This window comes from Saccostrea cucullata, unplaced genomic scaffold (assembly GCF_032062105.1).
Source record: "Saccostrea cucullata isolate Sc308-1 unplaced genomic scaffold, CSIRO_AGI_Scuc_v1 ctg8156, whole genome shotgun sequence".
NCBI lineage: Eukaryota > Metazoa > Mollusca > Bivalvia > Ostreida > Ostreidae > Saccostrea > Saccostrea cuccullata.
The window spans coordinates 13,635-28,967 of NW_026926992.1; the positions used below are offsets into that span (position 1 = coordinate 13,635).

Here is a 15,333-nt window from a genome sequence, read left to right on the forward strand (position 1 = left end):
ATAGTTGCAAAATCTGTCTTTTCCTCTATGCACTTGTACCTAGCAGTTAAATTTATGATGCCTTAAATGCAATTCCTCAGTTATTACAGTACATGTCAAAACCTTGCAAGGTTCCTCGTTAGATTCGTGTTATGTATTGAAAACACTGATAGCAGAATTAAAAAAACAAGGTGTGTTTGTGAAACACAGTTCCCCCGACCGTAACAACAAAGTCCAAAAAGCTATTCTTAGCATAAAGGTTACAGTCAAGGTCACAAGGTCATTAATCTTGGTGTCATTTGAAAGCACTTAATTAATTAGTGAAGTAGGCAAACCAAATATAAAGTCTCTATCTCCTTTGATTCAAATGTTATACCGAAAGTTCATAAAATCTAGTTTTAGCATATAGGTCACAGTCAAGGTCAAAAGGTCACTGTCCTTAGTGTCAGTTGAAAGTGCTTATTTAGTGGAGTACGCAATTTAGATATGAAGTCTCTATCTTGATCTGTTCAAAAGTTATGGTGAAGGTTAAAGTTGATAACAAATAGAATGAAAGTAGGTCAAACTCCAAGGTCAAGGTCAAGAGGTCAAATTTGGTGGTACCCAAAGAAAGGTCATGTCACAAGTAACACACCTATAAATTATAAAAGCCATAGCCCCAACCACTCAATAGTTAAGGGCTAGGTTAAAGTTGTGGGACAAACAAACAAACAGACAGACAGACAGGACAAAAAAAATATACCCCCGATCTCTCGATCAGGGGGCATAAAAATGAATATTTACATTTCCAATGTCTTTGTCTGAGATAAAATTACAAATGTAAATGTAATTGATTTCCTCGTGAATGTCCTTTGGCGCGGTTCCAAAAAAACCACGTGCAGGGCGGGACAACACCTAGAGAGAACCCATTGGAGCCCGTAGATTGGCGGAATCAAAGCATGTAAATATAAGGAATAACTGTCAGATTTTTCAAACTCATGAAGATGATCAATGGATTGGCTTGTGTGATAATTTTATGCATAAACGCCTTCGGCGTTTATGCAAATTATCACACAAGCCAATCCATTGATCACTTTATGAATTCGAAAAATAAGACAGTTTTTCCTTAAATAAACTGAAGTAAACATGCTGATAATCATTTTTATCATGACAAAATATAAAACAAATGTGCAATAAAGAATGACCCAAACTTCATCACAGATGCGTCTATGTACAACGTATTCGTGCATAACTGCTGGTTGATTAAGACTATTTAATTGATGATGTCATTTGTTTTTTGGAATTGAAGAAAAATAATTTAGCCAAAATGTAATGACGAAACAAAATGTATAAAACTAGTTTGAAGAAGCACACATTGTTCATGCATTTTTTTCTCGAAACAGCTCATAGTAGATTTTAACTCCCCAGGGGTTCATGATTTGAACAAACTAGAATCTACACTACCTGAAGATGGCTCAATATTAATATCACTTATCATAGCTTTGAAGTACTTGAAAAGAAGATTTTTAAAGGTTTCCCTAAAAATCCCTCTGTAAAACCTGGTCCACCCTAGCCCAGGGGGTCATGATTTGAACAAACTTGAATCTTCACTACCTGAAGATGATTCCACATGAGTTTCATCTCTCCTGGCCCAGTGGTTCTTAAGAAGAAGATATTTAAAGATTTTGCCTATATGTTCCTATATAAAACTTAGGTCGGCCATTTGGCCCCACCCTAGCCCTGGGGGTCATGATTTGAACAAACTTGAATCTACACTACCTGAGGATGATTCCACATGAGTTTCATTTTTCCTGGCCTAGTGGTTCTTGAGAAGAAGTTTTTTTTTAATTTTCCCTCTATATTCCTATGTTAAACTTGGGACGGCCATTTTGGCCCCACCCTATAGCTAGCTCCAGGGGTCATGATGTGCAAAAACTTGAATCTACACTACCTGAGGATGATTCCACATGAGTGTCATCTTTCCTGGCCCAGTGGTTCTTGAGAAGAAGATTTTCGAAAATTTTTCATATATATTTTTTGTAAAACTTTGGTCGGCCATTTTGGCCCCACCCTAGCCCTGGGGGTCATGGTTTGAACAAACTTGAATCTACACTACCTGAGGATGATTCCACATGAGTATCATCTCTCCTGGCCCAGTGGTTCTTGAGAAGAAGATTTGTTTAAAAATGCCATTAATTTTTCTCTAATTCATAATTATCTCCCCTTGGTAAAGGGCATGGCCCTTCATTTGAACAAACTTGAATCCCCTTTACCCAAGGATGCTTTTTGGCAAGTTTAGTTGAAATTGGCCCAATGGTTCTTGAGGAGAAGTCAAAAATGTGAAAAGTTTACAACGACGACGACGACGACAACGACGACGACAACGACGACAGACAACGGACAAATTGTGATCAGAAAAGCTCACTTGAGCCTTTGGCTCAGGTGAGCTAAAAAAAGTGCTGAAATATTTCCTTTCTTTGATTTTTGTACGAACTCTTTCATACAGCGTAATATAATTTATTACGTCATTTGGTCTGAGGTAAACAAAAAGGTTTGATGAATTAGAAATAAAAAAAGACACATTTGTAGTTAACAAAAATATGTTATAACTAGAGCTGAGCTCGTTGCAAAGCAACGAGTAGGTCTTCCGTTGGAGCTGTGGACAGGAAGTACCGAACTTAGGTCAAGGTTACTGCACTTTCTAATGTGAACAACCTTTTTTCTCAGCATGAGCCTCCAGTGAATCTTAATAACAAAGTTATGCTTAAACATTTTTGCTCTGTCAGTGACCTTCATTTGCCAGAAAGACCTTTGATCAGAGTCATGACACAACCTCCAATCATAAGTAATCAATGTTTCAAGTAAGAGCCTCCAATGATTTTCACTTACTAATTCACAGCATGTAAAAGAAAAGATTTCTTATGTCGGTGACCTTGATTTTAACAGAATAATCTTGGCTCTTTGTCAAGACAAACCCTCAAGCTGAAACAACCTTTAAGAAATTCATAACCTTGACAGTAGTTTTACAATTTTTCTGTCATTGGCCCTAAATTTGCTAAAATGACCTTATTTTAAGTCATTTGAAAACCGGCGGACTATAAGCAATTTGTATCACGTACGGACTTAAACAAATATAGATCGAATGAAAAAATACCGTTTTCTAAGTCATAATCGTAAAAAATCCTTTTTGTCACAAGCAATCTTTATATCAAGTATGAGCTTATAGATATTCTAGATTACATATAAATGAGGCAACAAAACATGAATTCTTTCTCCAGTGACCTTGAATTTGCCATAATATTGCCTTGAATATATAAATACATTGACACAACCTAGGATCACCTGAAATCATTGTATCAAGTACAAACTTCTGGTTTCTTTGTGTTATAGCCTGACCTTCTGGAAAAACTTTAAGGGATAAACAGACATATGGACAGTTAAACAGACCGTTTAATTCCCATTCCATCCACACTACCCCCCAAAATACACAATTACTTTGCAAGGGAAAACTCAAGTCATGATTTGAAAAAAGTAATCTTTTTTATATCAGGAAGCTTTGGTAAGTATGATTTCTCATTCTCGCTCTGAAGTTCGTTAGGATAATGCTTTAAAACGACCCTTTCTTACTTTTTACTGACCATTTTCTTCATTGTTTTCATTTTATATCCCCAAGGTCGCCCACAGAGCGCAATGATTAGAGCGTCTGTTCTATAGCAGCGAAGTAAGGAGTTGATCCTTACGTCGTGGTTCAAATCCCACTGTTGGACGTGGGGACCTGTCCTTCCGATGAGCTGTATAAAACAAGGTCCTGTGTCGCTTTATGTGCTGGCACAAAAAAGATCCCTTCCTGCTCAAAGGCACTAAGTGCCGATTATAAGACATGTAAAGTTTAACTATGGTGCCGGTTATGATTTTAATAGGTTAAATTAGGTCATAAAAGTGTGTAATTACCGGTACATGATAAGTTTGTGATATTCAGTAGCTGTAGATTGTTAAATATAAGTTCTTAAATTTTCGATTCTGTACATACGATGCGGGTTTATTTCATTTGTTACTTACATGTACATTGTATAATCTGCAACTGATATTTTTAAAATCACGGAACAAAATTAAAAGGTTAGCGCACTATACTAATCATTTACATGTTTTGAATAAATTATAAAACAAATAAAATTCATTACTTTAAAATCTTGAATTATTTTTTTCAATTTGACTATTCAATGTGTAATATAAATAGGCATTGTGCAAGCACATAAGAGGTTTAAACGTGCCGGAGATACTTATCGATGTTTAGTCCATTTCATTTATGAGTAAAATTCTGAATAGATCCTTATGATTCGGAAGATTTTTTTTTAAAATTTAAAACTGAAATAGCAATGGTAAAAATCTGTGATGAACAAAAAAAAAATGTGTTTGGAAAAATTTGTGTTGAAAACGTATTTATTTGTGAGTTAAAAGCGCTAGCCTAATTAAGCTTGTGTATTAAAATCAACATTTGTTGAAGTAAAGTAACCGCAAATCGCCAGTCCTTACGCTATGAATCCTCAAAACGAAAAGTTAAAGTACACATGGAGCTAACAATTTATAACAAGAGGTCCATGGGCCACATCGCTCACCTAAGAAGCTTGGGCCATTCTGTTCTTTACTAGATTTCCCCCTTGTAATACATATACATGTACCAGGGTCATGATTTGAACAATTTAGAATCTACACTACCCGAGGATACTTTCACATAAGCTTTCAGCTTTTCTGGCCCAGTGGCTAAGTAAAAGAAGATTTTCAAAGTTTTTTTCCTACATATTTCTATGTAAAACTTGGATTCCCCATTGTGGCCCCACCCAATCCCCGGTGGTCATGATTTGAACAATTTAGAATCTACACTACCCAAAGATGCTTTCACATAAGTTTCAGTTTATCTGGCCAATTGGTTATTAAGAAGATTTTCAAAGATTGTTCCTATATTTTTTTATGTAAAACTTTGATTCCACATTATGGCCCCGTCCTTCCCCCAGGGGTCATGAGTCTTACAATTTAGAATCTACACTACCCAAAAATGCGTTCACATAAGTTTCAGCTTTTCTGGCTAAGTGGTTCTTGAGAAGAAGATTTTCAAAGATTTTTCCTATATATTTCTATGTAAAACTTGGATTTCCCATTGTGGCTCCTCCCTTCCCCTGGGGGTCATGATTTGTACAATTGAGAATCAACACTACCAAACAATGCTTTCACATAAGTTTCAGCTTTTCTGGCTCAGTGGTTATTGAGAAGAATTTCAAAGATTGTTCCTATATATTTTTATGTAAAACTTTGATTCCCCATTGTGGCCCCTCCCTTTCCCTGGGGGTCATGATTTGTACAATTTTAAATCAACACTACCCCAAGATACTTCCACATAAGCTTTCAGCTTTTCTGGCTCAGTGGTTCTTGAGAAGAAGATTTTCAAAGATTTTTCCTATGTATTTCTATGTTAAACTTGGATTCCCCATTGTGGCCCCACCCAATCCCCGGGGGTCATGATTTGAACAATTTAGAATCTACACTACCCAAGGATGCTTCCACATAAGTTTCAGCTTTTCTGGCTCAGTGGTTCTTGAGAAGAAGATTTTTAAAGATTTTTCCTCTGTATTTCTATGTAAAACTTGGATTCCCCATTGTGGCCCCGCCCAATCCCAGGGGGTCATGATTTGAACAATTTAGAATCTACACTACGCAAGGATGCTTCCACATAAGTTTCAGCTTTTCTGGCACAGTGGTTCTTGAGAAGAAGATTTTCAAAGATTTTTCTCATGTATTTCTATGTAAAACTTGGATTCCCCATTGTGGCCCCGCCCGATCCCTGGGGGTCATGATTTGAACAATTTAGAATCTACACTACCCAAGGATGCTTCCACATAAGTTTCAGCTTTTCTAATTCATTGGTTCTTGAGAAGATTTTTAAAGATTTTTCCTATGTATTTCTATGTAAAACTTGGATTCCCCATTGTGGCCCCGCCCAATCCCAGGGGGTCATGATTTGAACAATTTAGAACTTACACTACCCAAGGATGCTTCCACATAAGTTTCAGCTTTTCTGGCACAGTGGTTCTTGAGAAAAAGATTTTTTAATGACCCAACCCTATTTTTTGTCTTTTCTTGATTATCTCCCCTTGTTATGGGTTTTGGCCCTTCATTTTAACAATTTGAATTCCCCTTCACCCAAGGATGCTTTATACCAAGTTTGGTCAAAATTGGCCCGGTGGTTCTTGAGAAGAAGTCGAAAATGTGAAAAGTTTACGGACAGACAGACGGACGGACGACAGACACAAGGTGATCAGAAAAGCTCACTTGAGCCTTTGGCTCATATTTTAACAAAGAAAAGTTTTTTTCAAAAACTCTTTCTCTTGGAAACATTTTGATTAGTAAAAGGAAAATGATTCCATTGAATACTGTGAACGGGAACCAAAGAACACGTTTAAAACCGAATTAAAACAGAGATGCGATACAGCATTGTAAAATATTTATTATTCACGGCAAGTTTACTTCAATTCTGCGCATAAAGACTACAGAGTTTTCTTTCAATAGCAAGATGAGAACTGCCTAGCTTTCTTTCCTACAATACGTAAGACTCGAACAAAATAATATTTTTATAGGACAGAGATAGTATTAAGGTTCAATTCTATATATAAAAAAATGAATTTAACCATTCTGTCTTTTTATTTGTGTATAAATGTGGGTCACTGGATTACCCGCCGATTGATTCCCGGTGACCGACTTTGCTCCGCGCTATCGAGGGATTCGTGTTACATAATTGTAAACAAACAAGATGAATGTAATCCGAAAACGCTACCTGTTTACCTTGCCTGCTTTTACCGCGTTATTACCAATATTCCCGGCATAATCGAACAAATCAGCATTTTCAACAGATCAAAAAGGTGTAAAAGAGCAATTTTGTCCGTTAGATCTAGATCGAAATATTTACCGTTTTTGAGTTATAAAACAAAAATTTTCAAGTTCCACAGAACCCTTATTATAGGGGGCAGCCCCTTTTGAATAATATTACATGAAAGCCCTTTCAATTTTGCATAACTTTTGTTCATTATGTCTTAGCAAAATATTTTTAGTTTTCAAGATCAAAAGGAAAATATGAGTAAATTATCGCTCTTTTAGGCCTTCTAATTTTTGACCCCTATATAGCACCCCTATATAGCACCAATCGAAAAACAAAAGCCGCCATGCACAACTTCAATCCTTGTATTATCTAAAATCAGTAAATATTTTGCTCCAGCTCTAGCCGTCTCTGAGCCTTTGTCTGGAAACGAAAGCCTATAAATTTTCGTTTAAAGGGAAATAACTCAAAACCGGAAGTGACTTTTTGAAATACTAGATAGCATTCTGTTAGAATTTAGTAACGTCTATAAACTCCGAAAATTTGAGAAAAATCCATTGAGAAATTAGTGAAATATGAGGCCTCAAAGTTGGCGTCTAGGAAAAGGGAAAAAAAAGAATAACTAGAGCCGAGCTCGTTGCAAAGCAACGAGTAGGTCTTCCGTCCTGTTTGACCGGAAGTAGATTTCATTTTAAACAAAAATGAAAAATAATGCCTAAAATGGATTGAATCCTCTAAACCTATGTTAATTAATGCAAAAATATGCAAATTTTTGCTACTTCTGGTTTAAGCGGAAGTGATAACGATAGACGAAAATTAATTTTTATGCTACTACTGACATATATGTTACCCAAACACTTGACATGAACGGCAAAAATATGCATTTTTGACTACTTCCGGTTTGACCGGAAGTGACGACGTCGGACGTATTTTGACGACACAAATAGATTAAGCTTGGCATTTTAAACAACTTTGCTTCTTTGACGTATTACAAATTCTCAATACTGTTTTAGATATCAATTAAAAACTGGCCCCTCTAGATCCCTTATTTTAGGGGTCAGCCCTTTTTTTCGAGATACCAATTGAAAGATCTTAAAATTCTTCACAACTTTTGTTCTATATGTTTTAACAAAATATTTACAAGTTAAACGATATAATAGAAAAAAGTGTAAGAAATTTTGAAACGCTCAATATTGCTTTTTTCAGACGATACCGAGCGTTAACGTGCAGTACTTCCGGTAAAAGTTAACAACACAATGTTGCTCTATCTTCCAGACAAGGTTTCATCTTCCTGTGATGAGCGGTTTTCAAGAAGAGCGACGGACAAAATGACCCTTAAAAATCACAAAACTGCGAAAATCTTCCACCGGAAGTGACGTCATCAAAATGAAAAAAAATGCATTAAGTTTTTAATATGTTCTATCAGACCTGAAAGTTTTATAAAAATCTAATGAGCCGTTTTTGAGAAATCGCGTGCACAAAATCTGGGAGAAAAAAAATAATAAGAACTAGAAACGATCTCGTTGCGAGCAACGAGAGGTCTTCCGTCCGATTTTGAAAAAAAAAAGTAAAATTAAGCTTAAAAGGGGATTAAATTATTTTTGTGACAATGGGGTTTGAACCCAGTGGTGAAAAACCAACTCACTTTTATTTCTATCTCTAGCTCACACTACTACGCTATTGGGACTTCTACTCTCCCTTAATGTTCCTGTATATATACTTCTACAATAGTACACCTGTATAAGAATCATGAAAGGCGGGTAATTATTCCTTATTTTCCACAAAACGCCACGAGTAAATCTTCGCGCCTTTCCTTTGGAATGTTCCATGAAATGGGTGTGATATTAACACCGTTATTACAGTGAAATTAAAAAGAAGAACGTTCCTAAATCCTAAAATTCGAGGTTTAGAAATCATATTTTGCATTCTACACATTCTATATCGTATAAAGGTAAGTTAAACTAAAGCAATGCAATTGCTATAATTTAAAACCCTCTTTTGAATTTTCCATTTATCCACAGAGTGAACTATCCCTATTAGTTACACTTTCATGAAAAGGTTGAAATGGTTTGACAAAAACATGTATGGCCCTACGACGGTCAAGAATCGGGATACCTTTTATGTGTAATAACTTGAATCGTATCGATCTTTGAGAAAAGAATGTTAATTCAAATCACTAGTACCTTAAACGATCTTTTTAAAATATTTTTCTTATTTTGGTCTTTTCTATTAGTTTATTTTGACACAAGTGTGCATGGGGTAACAATGTTTACGTTTTATACTTTCTATATAGATCAGTATTGTTTCTTGAAAAACTTTTTCTCAAACTAAGATTTAAGATCTGTTTTTCCGTGATTCAAAGATAGTAGATATCTATTTCATTTCTACATTTAGTCTATTCTTTATCTACTTTGATAACTAGCCAAAACCAATTATAGAATGCGTTTGAGAAGACCCTGGAATATATCTTTAGTTTGACACAGAATCGTAACGTAATTACTACGTGACAATCAACGTACTCATTTACATTCCATTCATACTGTAACTTTCATTTAAGCAAACGCTCAGCTGCCTTTTTAACCCCCTACTCGGGAAATGGCGGAGTTGACAGAGACAGCCGCCATCTTGGGCCCGCTTCAGATTTTCAAATGTTAATATCTACAGTTTAAATTTATAAATGTTCAAACAAATTATATAGTAAGCATCAATAAAAGAGTCTCTATTAACATTCCAAAAATAAATGAAAAATATTGAAAAACAAAAAAGTTAGAAAATACGATTTTTTTAAATTTGCTTGTTGTAACGACCGGAAGTACTGACGACGAACGAAAGGTCGCGTCTTGGAAGAAGAATATCACGATCTATAATCCCTGAAAGTTTCATATTGATATCTTTTACCGTTCTTGAGTTTAACCGCGGACAAAATGTCATTTTAAAACCAGGAAATGTCCCGTAACTTGGCACCAAAAGAGAATTTTCAAAAAATCGCTCAGATAGATCAAGTTCATGTTACGACACATCTTTTCTGAAAATTTCATGTCATTCCATCCAGTAGTCTTCGAGAAATCGCGTGCACAAAATTTTGGAAAAAAAATAATAAAAAGAATAATAATAATAAGAAACAGTAGAATCACTATAAGGTCTTCCGTGAAGACGGAAGACCTTAAAAACAGTGGAAAAAAACAAACGAATAACAAGAAGGTCTTCCGCTGAAGACGGAAGACCTTAATAAGAATAATCTTAATCATCAGAATCAGTAGAAGGTCTTCCGTTGGAAACGGAAGACCTTAAAAAGAATCTCCCATGGTTTGTGGTTTGATATGATGTTTATCCAACTCGTTGTGTGTTTTCTATCCCCTCGCCAAGGCTAAGGGATAGAAAACACGCAACTCGTTGGATAAAAATCATATCAAACCACAAACCATGGGAGATTCTATTTATATATATCCCACAGGCTGCATGCCTGGAGAAGGGGCAATGAATTAAAAAAAACCCTCACAACGCTTATTCCATGAATGTTACATGTATTTGTTAAAATTGGTTGAAATAGGTTAAGCCGTTTTTTTTTATTTTAGAAAAGCTGAAAATGATTAAATGTTAACGCACAACGGACGAATCATGCCGACGGACAAAAACACGATAGTAAGAGGTATCCTTAATTTAAACTCAGCTGATCTAGATCTGCAAACGATATACGCATTGTATTTTTTTAACAAAAAATTAGAAATTATAGAGGTGACGATACAAAATAATCTTAATAAACATCCCATCTGTTCTGCTGTTGATAAGTAAACTGGACAGGTAAACAAACAATCAGTTCTCCTGTCTATATGTAAAAGGTAAGAAGGGATGTTTACATCTCTATAATTCTATTGCACTAAGAAGACAGATGTACATCTATTTCATTTTAATATTTTTGTCTTTTAAGACTGTAGAATTGTTATTTCAAGATTTCCTGTTATGATTTCCAGAGAGGTTTTAGGGCCTCAATGACATCATTTCTCTCTAGAAATGTCAGCGCTCTACACAAATCCTGGCGGCATAGGGTGGGACATTCCTCTCTTGTTTGTAAGAGAGCTTCATATACCCGTTTCTCTATTTTCTGAAAGTTTTCTTCTATCTTTTCAAGACTTCTCTGCCGAAGGCCCAAAAGTCGCACAAAATGAGTGTAATCTTTTGGAAGATATTGAGACAGTATATGGAATTCTTTCTCCGATACCGACAGACTCGGACTCGGAATATCTCTGCATTGAAAATCCGCCATATTGAACGTCCTAACATATTCTGCGGCTCTCCCTTGGTCAGCCTCGTTTAGAATTCTTTCCAACTCATTCAAGTGGTCGATGTTTGGATTTTTACATAACCACTTGTATAGAATTCTAAATACTTGCTCTTCAAAATTTCGTATGAAGATGTCTTCTGCCACTTCAAAATAACTTGCCAACAGACAGCATGTTGTGTCACGCATTTTCTTAGACACCACATTTAAAATCAATTCTAAGGCTGAAATATAAAAAATGCAAATTAAACTTATAAACATTTATTGAGTTACGCTTTGTTCTTAATGATTTGTTCTTTGATATAACGTAGTTACAACCTCTTTACTCAAAAATTTCTGATCTAAGAATACTCATGTTACGAGATCACCAGGAATTGTAAAACAATAAAGCAGGGGGTGAAGTATTTCACATTATATATTCACGAGCTTCTTTCATCTGTCACCATTTCTACAGTTATTCTATAGACATTCTGTCTCATGTAGTTCATCAACAAGATTGCATGCTACATGTTTTATCAATTATAATGATACATTACATGTATCTAAATAAACAAAAATATATAATAAAAACAATAATGATAAAAAATTGATCAAGCAGTTTAAATCACTTCCAACACAAGTATTGTAATGAAACCGGATTTGTTTGTGTGCTATTTCCAATCAAGAGGCTTATGAGCCACACAACTCGCCAAGGTAACAATTTGGTCATGTGTTTCTGCACTAATTTGACGTCTTGTAATACTTAGTGTCGTCCCAAACTACCACAATTGATCACAATTTGTACAATTTAGATTCTACATTACCCCAGGAATCCTCCGTACAAGTTTATGTTATTCTGATTGAGTAGTGCCTGAGAAGAATACTTTTTATATGTGTTCCAAGGTAAAACTTAGATACCATATTGTGGCAACGTCCTATTCTCGACGGACGCGATGTAAACAATTTAGAATCTACAATACCCATATGCTTCCAAATAAATTTGAGCTTTTCTGGCATAGTGGTTCTTGAGAAGAAAATTATTCCTATGTATTTCAATAGTGAAATAAGTTCAATGATCAAATAGTTGAGACAGGTTTTCTGGAAGGGTTCTGGTAATATTTTTGAATTTCTTAATTCGTATAATTGAATTATTCATGAGCCCAAAATAAACATACTATTTGCATAATGATGTTTAAGAATACATGTAACTTTTACAAGAAATAATTATTTGAGAAAAATGAAAATTTAAAAATTAAGTCCAAATTTCCTCCGTATAAGCATATTGACTTTTGTTCCCTTATAATTTCTTTGAATGATAAAATACGAAATTTGTAAATTGATATTGAATAAAAACTATTTATATTGAGTAAAAGCTTTCTGATTCATTTAGTCAATTTTTAATTTAACATATTATATTTTAAATTTTTTTGGTAATCTAAAATCTGAGTAAAAGCCATCCTTAAGTTGTTCAACAATTAGATCATCAGGGAGATAGCTCTGTCCAAATTTACTTTGTAATACCCAAAAGAGATCTCCTTGAAATTCTTATGATTGATTGATTGTATATTGTTTAACGTCCATCAAATTTAGACCTATACTCGGCACTCAAGGCCATTGAGCAGTGAGGGTTCTTTATCGTGCCAACGCCTACCGTGACACGGGACCTACATTTTTAAGGTCATACCCGAAAGACCCGTGACTTTCACTTCTAGTGCCGAGCGCTTGGCAAAAGGACAATCATTACCTTTGTTTACGTCTTAGGTGTGACGCGGCGCCGCGACCGAGAATCGAACCCGGGCCTCCCGATCACGAAGCGAACGCTCTACCACTAGGCCACCGTGACCGGTAGAAATTCTTATGATAAATATGTATATCAAATTTATTCCCGTATGTGCAACTCCTGCGAGGAAAGTGAATAGAAACTTGGTGGACTAACAGACTGATCAATCGAACTGTCAACCAAAAAACAAGAGGAAAGCAATATGCCCTTCTTTCTTCTAGGTAGGTATCTATCTTGCATCGAACAGTATTTCTACTGTCCAACAAAATAACTGATAATTTTTTCATCATGCATTTTTACAATCACGAAAGAAAGGAAGTGCACATTCCCAAGACTCTTTAAAATCTGTATACTGTCTTCTATGGAATACGTTCAATTGACTGAATAGAAAGATACACACCTGAGATGTTTTCCTCCTTAGGATCAGGCTTCTTTTGAAGCTCCTGTATAAAACGAGACAGAATAAAGAATGGTTATATGTATTTTTGATATAAGTGAGGTTAATTTCCACCTCCTTCAATAAAGAATTCAACAATTATCACCAATAACTATATTTCGCATTTTTTAAATAGGTCAATACATTCAGAATTCTTCATGAAATTATCAATAATATTTTCTTTTATTTTATAGCTATAAATGAAAAAACATTTTAATCAGAAACATTTAATTTCAGAATATTTTTCTACTTTAATCTAACAAAGTAATCGTTTAATTAATTTATTATATTTTTGTTTAATCAAAGTATAGAATTTATTAAAGCCAAAATAATTTTCTACAGAACCTTTTTCCAATATTTTGTGATATCGTTTGTGTTGATTGGATGCTTTTTACTGGCTGGACAGGACGGACACTGGAAAGTTGCTCTTGTAAACTTAGACTCATTTATGACAGAACTCTCTTTGCTGTCACAGAATCCAGCAGGTTTGCATTTGAACGCAACATGGAATCCAGAGTTATTCTGAAATGTGTCGGCAAGATTGTTAAGTATACTTTCAATTTTCTCTCTGATCTCGTGACATGCTGAGATATCAACTTCTCCCTCCTCGTCTGTAACAAACACCTGAAGCTGAATCTCTGTTTGAGTCATTCCCATCAGAACGTTATGGCGCTGGTCATGAAACACGAAAACGGCCACAGTCTGGTAAATGCATCCTCTTTCTTCATCTGAAAAAATCTCCCAAGGAATCTGCATGCATGTTGCTACAAGGCGATGGAAAATTTCTACAGGAAGAATATCAAACGTGTAGCAAAGGATGGTGGAGGCAGGGTATGATGAGAAGCAGTCCACTGGAAATTGCATCTTGTTCATACACGGGACATACCATGTTTTGTCGCTCATTTTAGCTAAGAGTCCTAACTTCTCCATGTACATCATGATATTCTCTTTGTGCTCAAGGTAACCATTGTTGTTCATTCTCCATATGGCACATAGTAGTGCTTTATCTAATTCTCCAGTTTCATTGAATTTGTCCCATTCTGAGGCAAAATCAAATAAATCTTCTTGTGCATGGTTTTTATCTGTTATTACATTTCTAAAGGCATCTGCAAACCACTGAACATCGAGGATAATAACTTCATTGAGGAACTGGTGATTGAAGTGTATAAGTTCTCTGATGTCATGGAAGAACTGCAGCATGGCATCCATATCTTCAATAGTATGGAGCTTTATTCCCTCTGTCAATGTTTCATTGAAAGACTGAAGTTCACCCCTACTCAATATTTTGCGAATTTTCTTTTCCTGAAAGAATGTTTCAAACATAGCCCATGACTGTGGAAGCTCTTCACCCCAGTGATCAAGCTTGCACACGACATCAGCAATGGACATCTTTAGTTTTTCAAGGCTTTCATTGTCATGGAATCCGATCGCAAATCGCCGTTTCACATCAATATGTTTTTTCAAAGACTTCTTCTTCATGTCAAGAGTCTTCCATACTTCTCGGAAAAATAATTCTTTTTCCTTACGAAAACAAATTCCTTATCTTATTATGTGCTAACAAATTATTTATAGTAAAATAATATTCATAATCATACAATGATTGTCAATGTTTTTGTTATTTTTACGGTAAACATACTTTTTTCCACGGGGTCATATTCCGCGGAATCTCTTTTTTGATTAATCCAAGGGTAGACACTAAATGCCTTACATTTATCATAAGTATGCTTGGACAAATTTCTGCGAAAAACCTGTGACTGCATACATAGCGTAAATGAATACCACGTGGAAAAAAAGTACTTATACAGTACATTAAATATTTACAAATTAGAAAAACCATAAGAAATTAATATATCTGAGTACAACATAAATAACAGTATTTAACAATGATACCTTTTCTGTTTTGTTCTCGCTATGTGTACCAACCAGGATGACAGGAGCCTTATCACTGCCATATTGATGAATGGATTTCATCCAAAATTCTAGATAATCTGAAAAACAAAGACATATTCAACTGTTAGAGTTTTCTTTGAGATAGA

At 35.1% G+C, this 15,333-nt stretch overlaps 1 protein-coding gene across 1 annotated transcript; it reads right to left on the reverse strand.

The window, feature by feature from the left end:
- Positions 1 to 10,502: 10,502 nt before the first annotated feature.
- Positions 10,503 to 15,281, reverse strand: LOC134273182 (uncharacterized). Its single transcript, XM_062755362.1, has 4 exons — positions 15,188 to 15,281; positions 13,643 to 14,818; positions 13,262 to 13,304; positions 10,503 to 11,326 (listed from the first exon to the last, which is right to left on the reverse strand). The coding sequence occupies exons 1-4, from the start codon at positions 15,266 to 15,268 to the stop codon at positions 10,782 to 10,784; spliced, it is 1,845 nt and encodes a 614-aa protein (XP_062611346.1). The 5' UTR covers positions 15,269 to 15,281; the 3' UTR covers positions 10,503 to 10,781.
- Between the last annotated feature and the right edge of the window lie 52 nt (positions 15,282 to 15,333).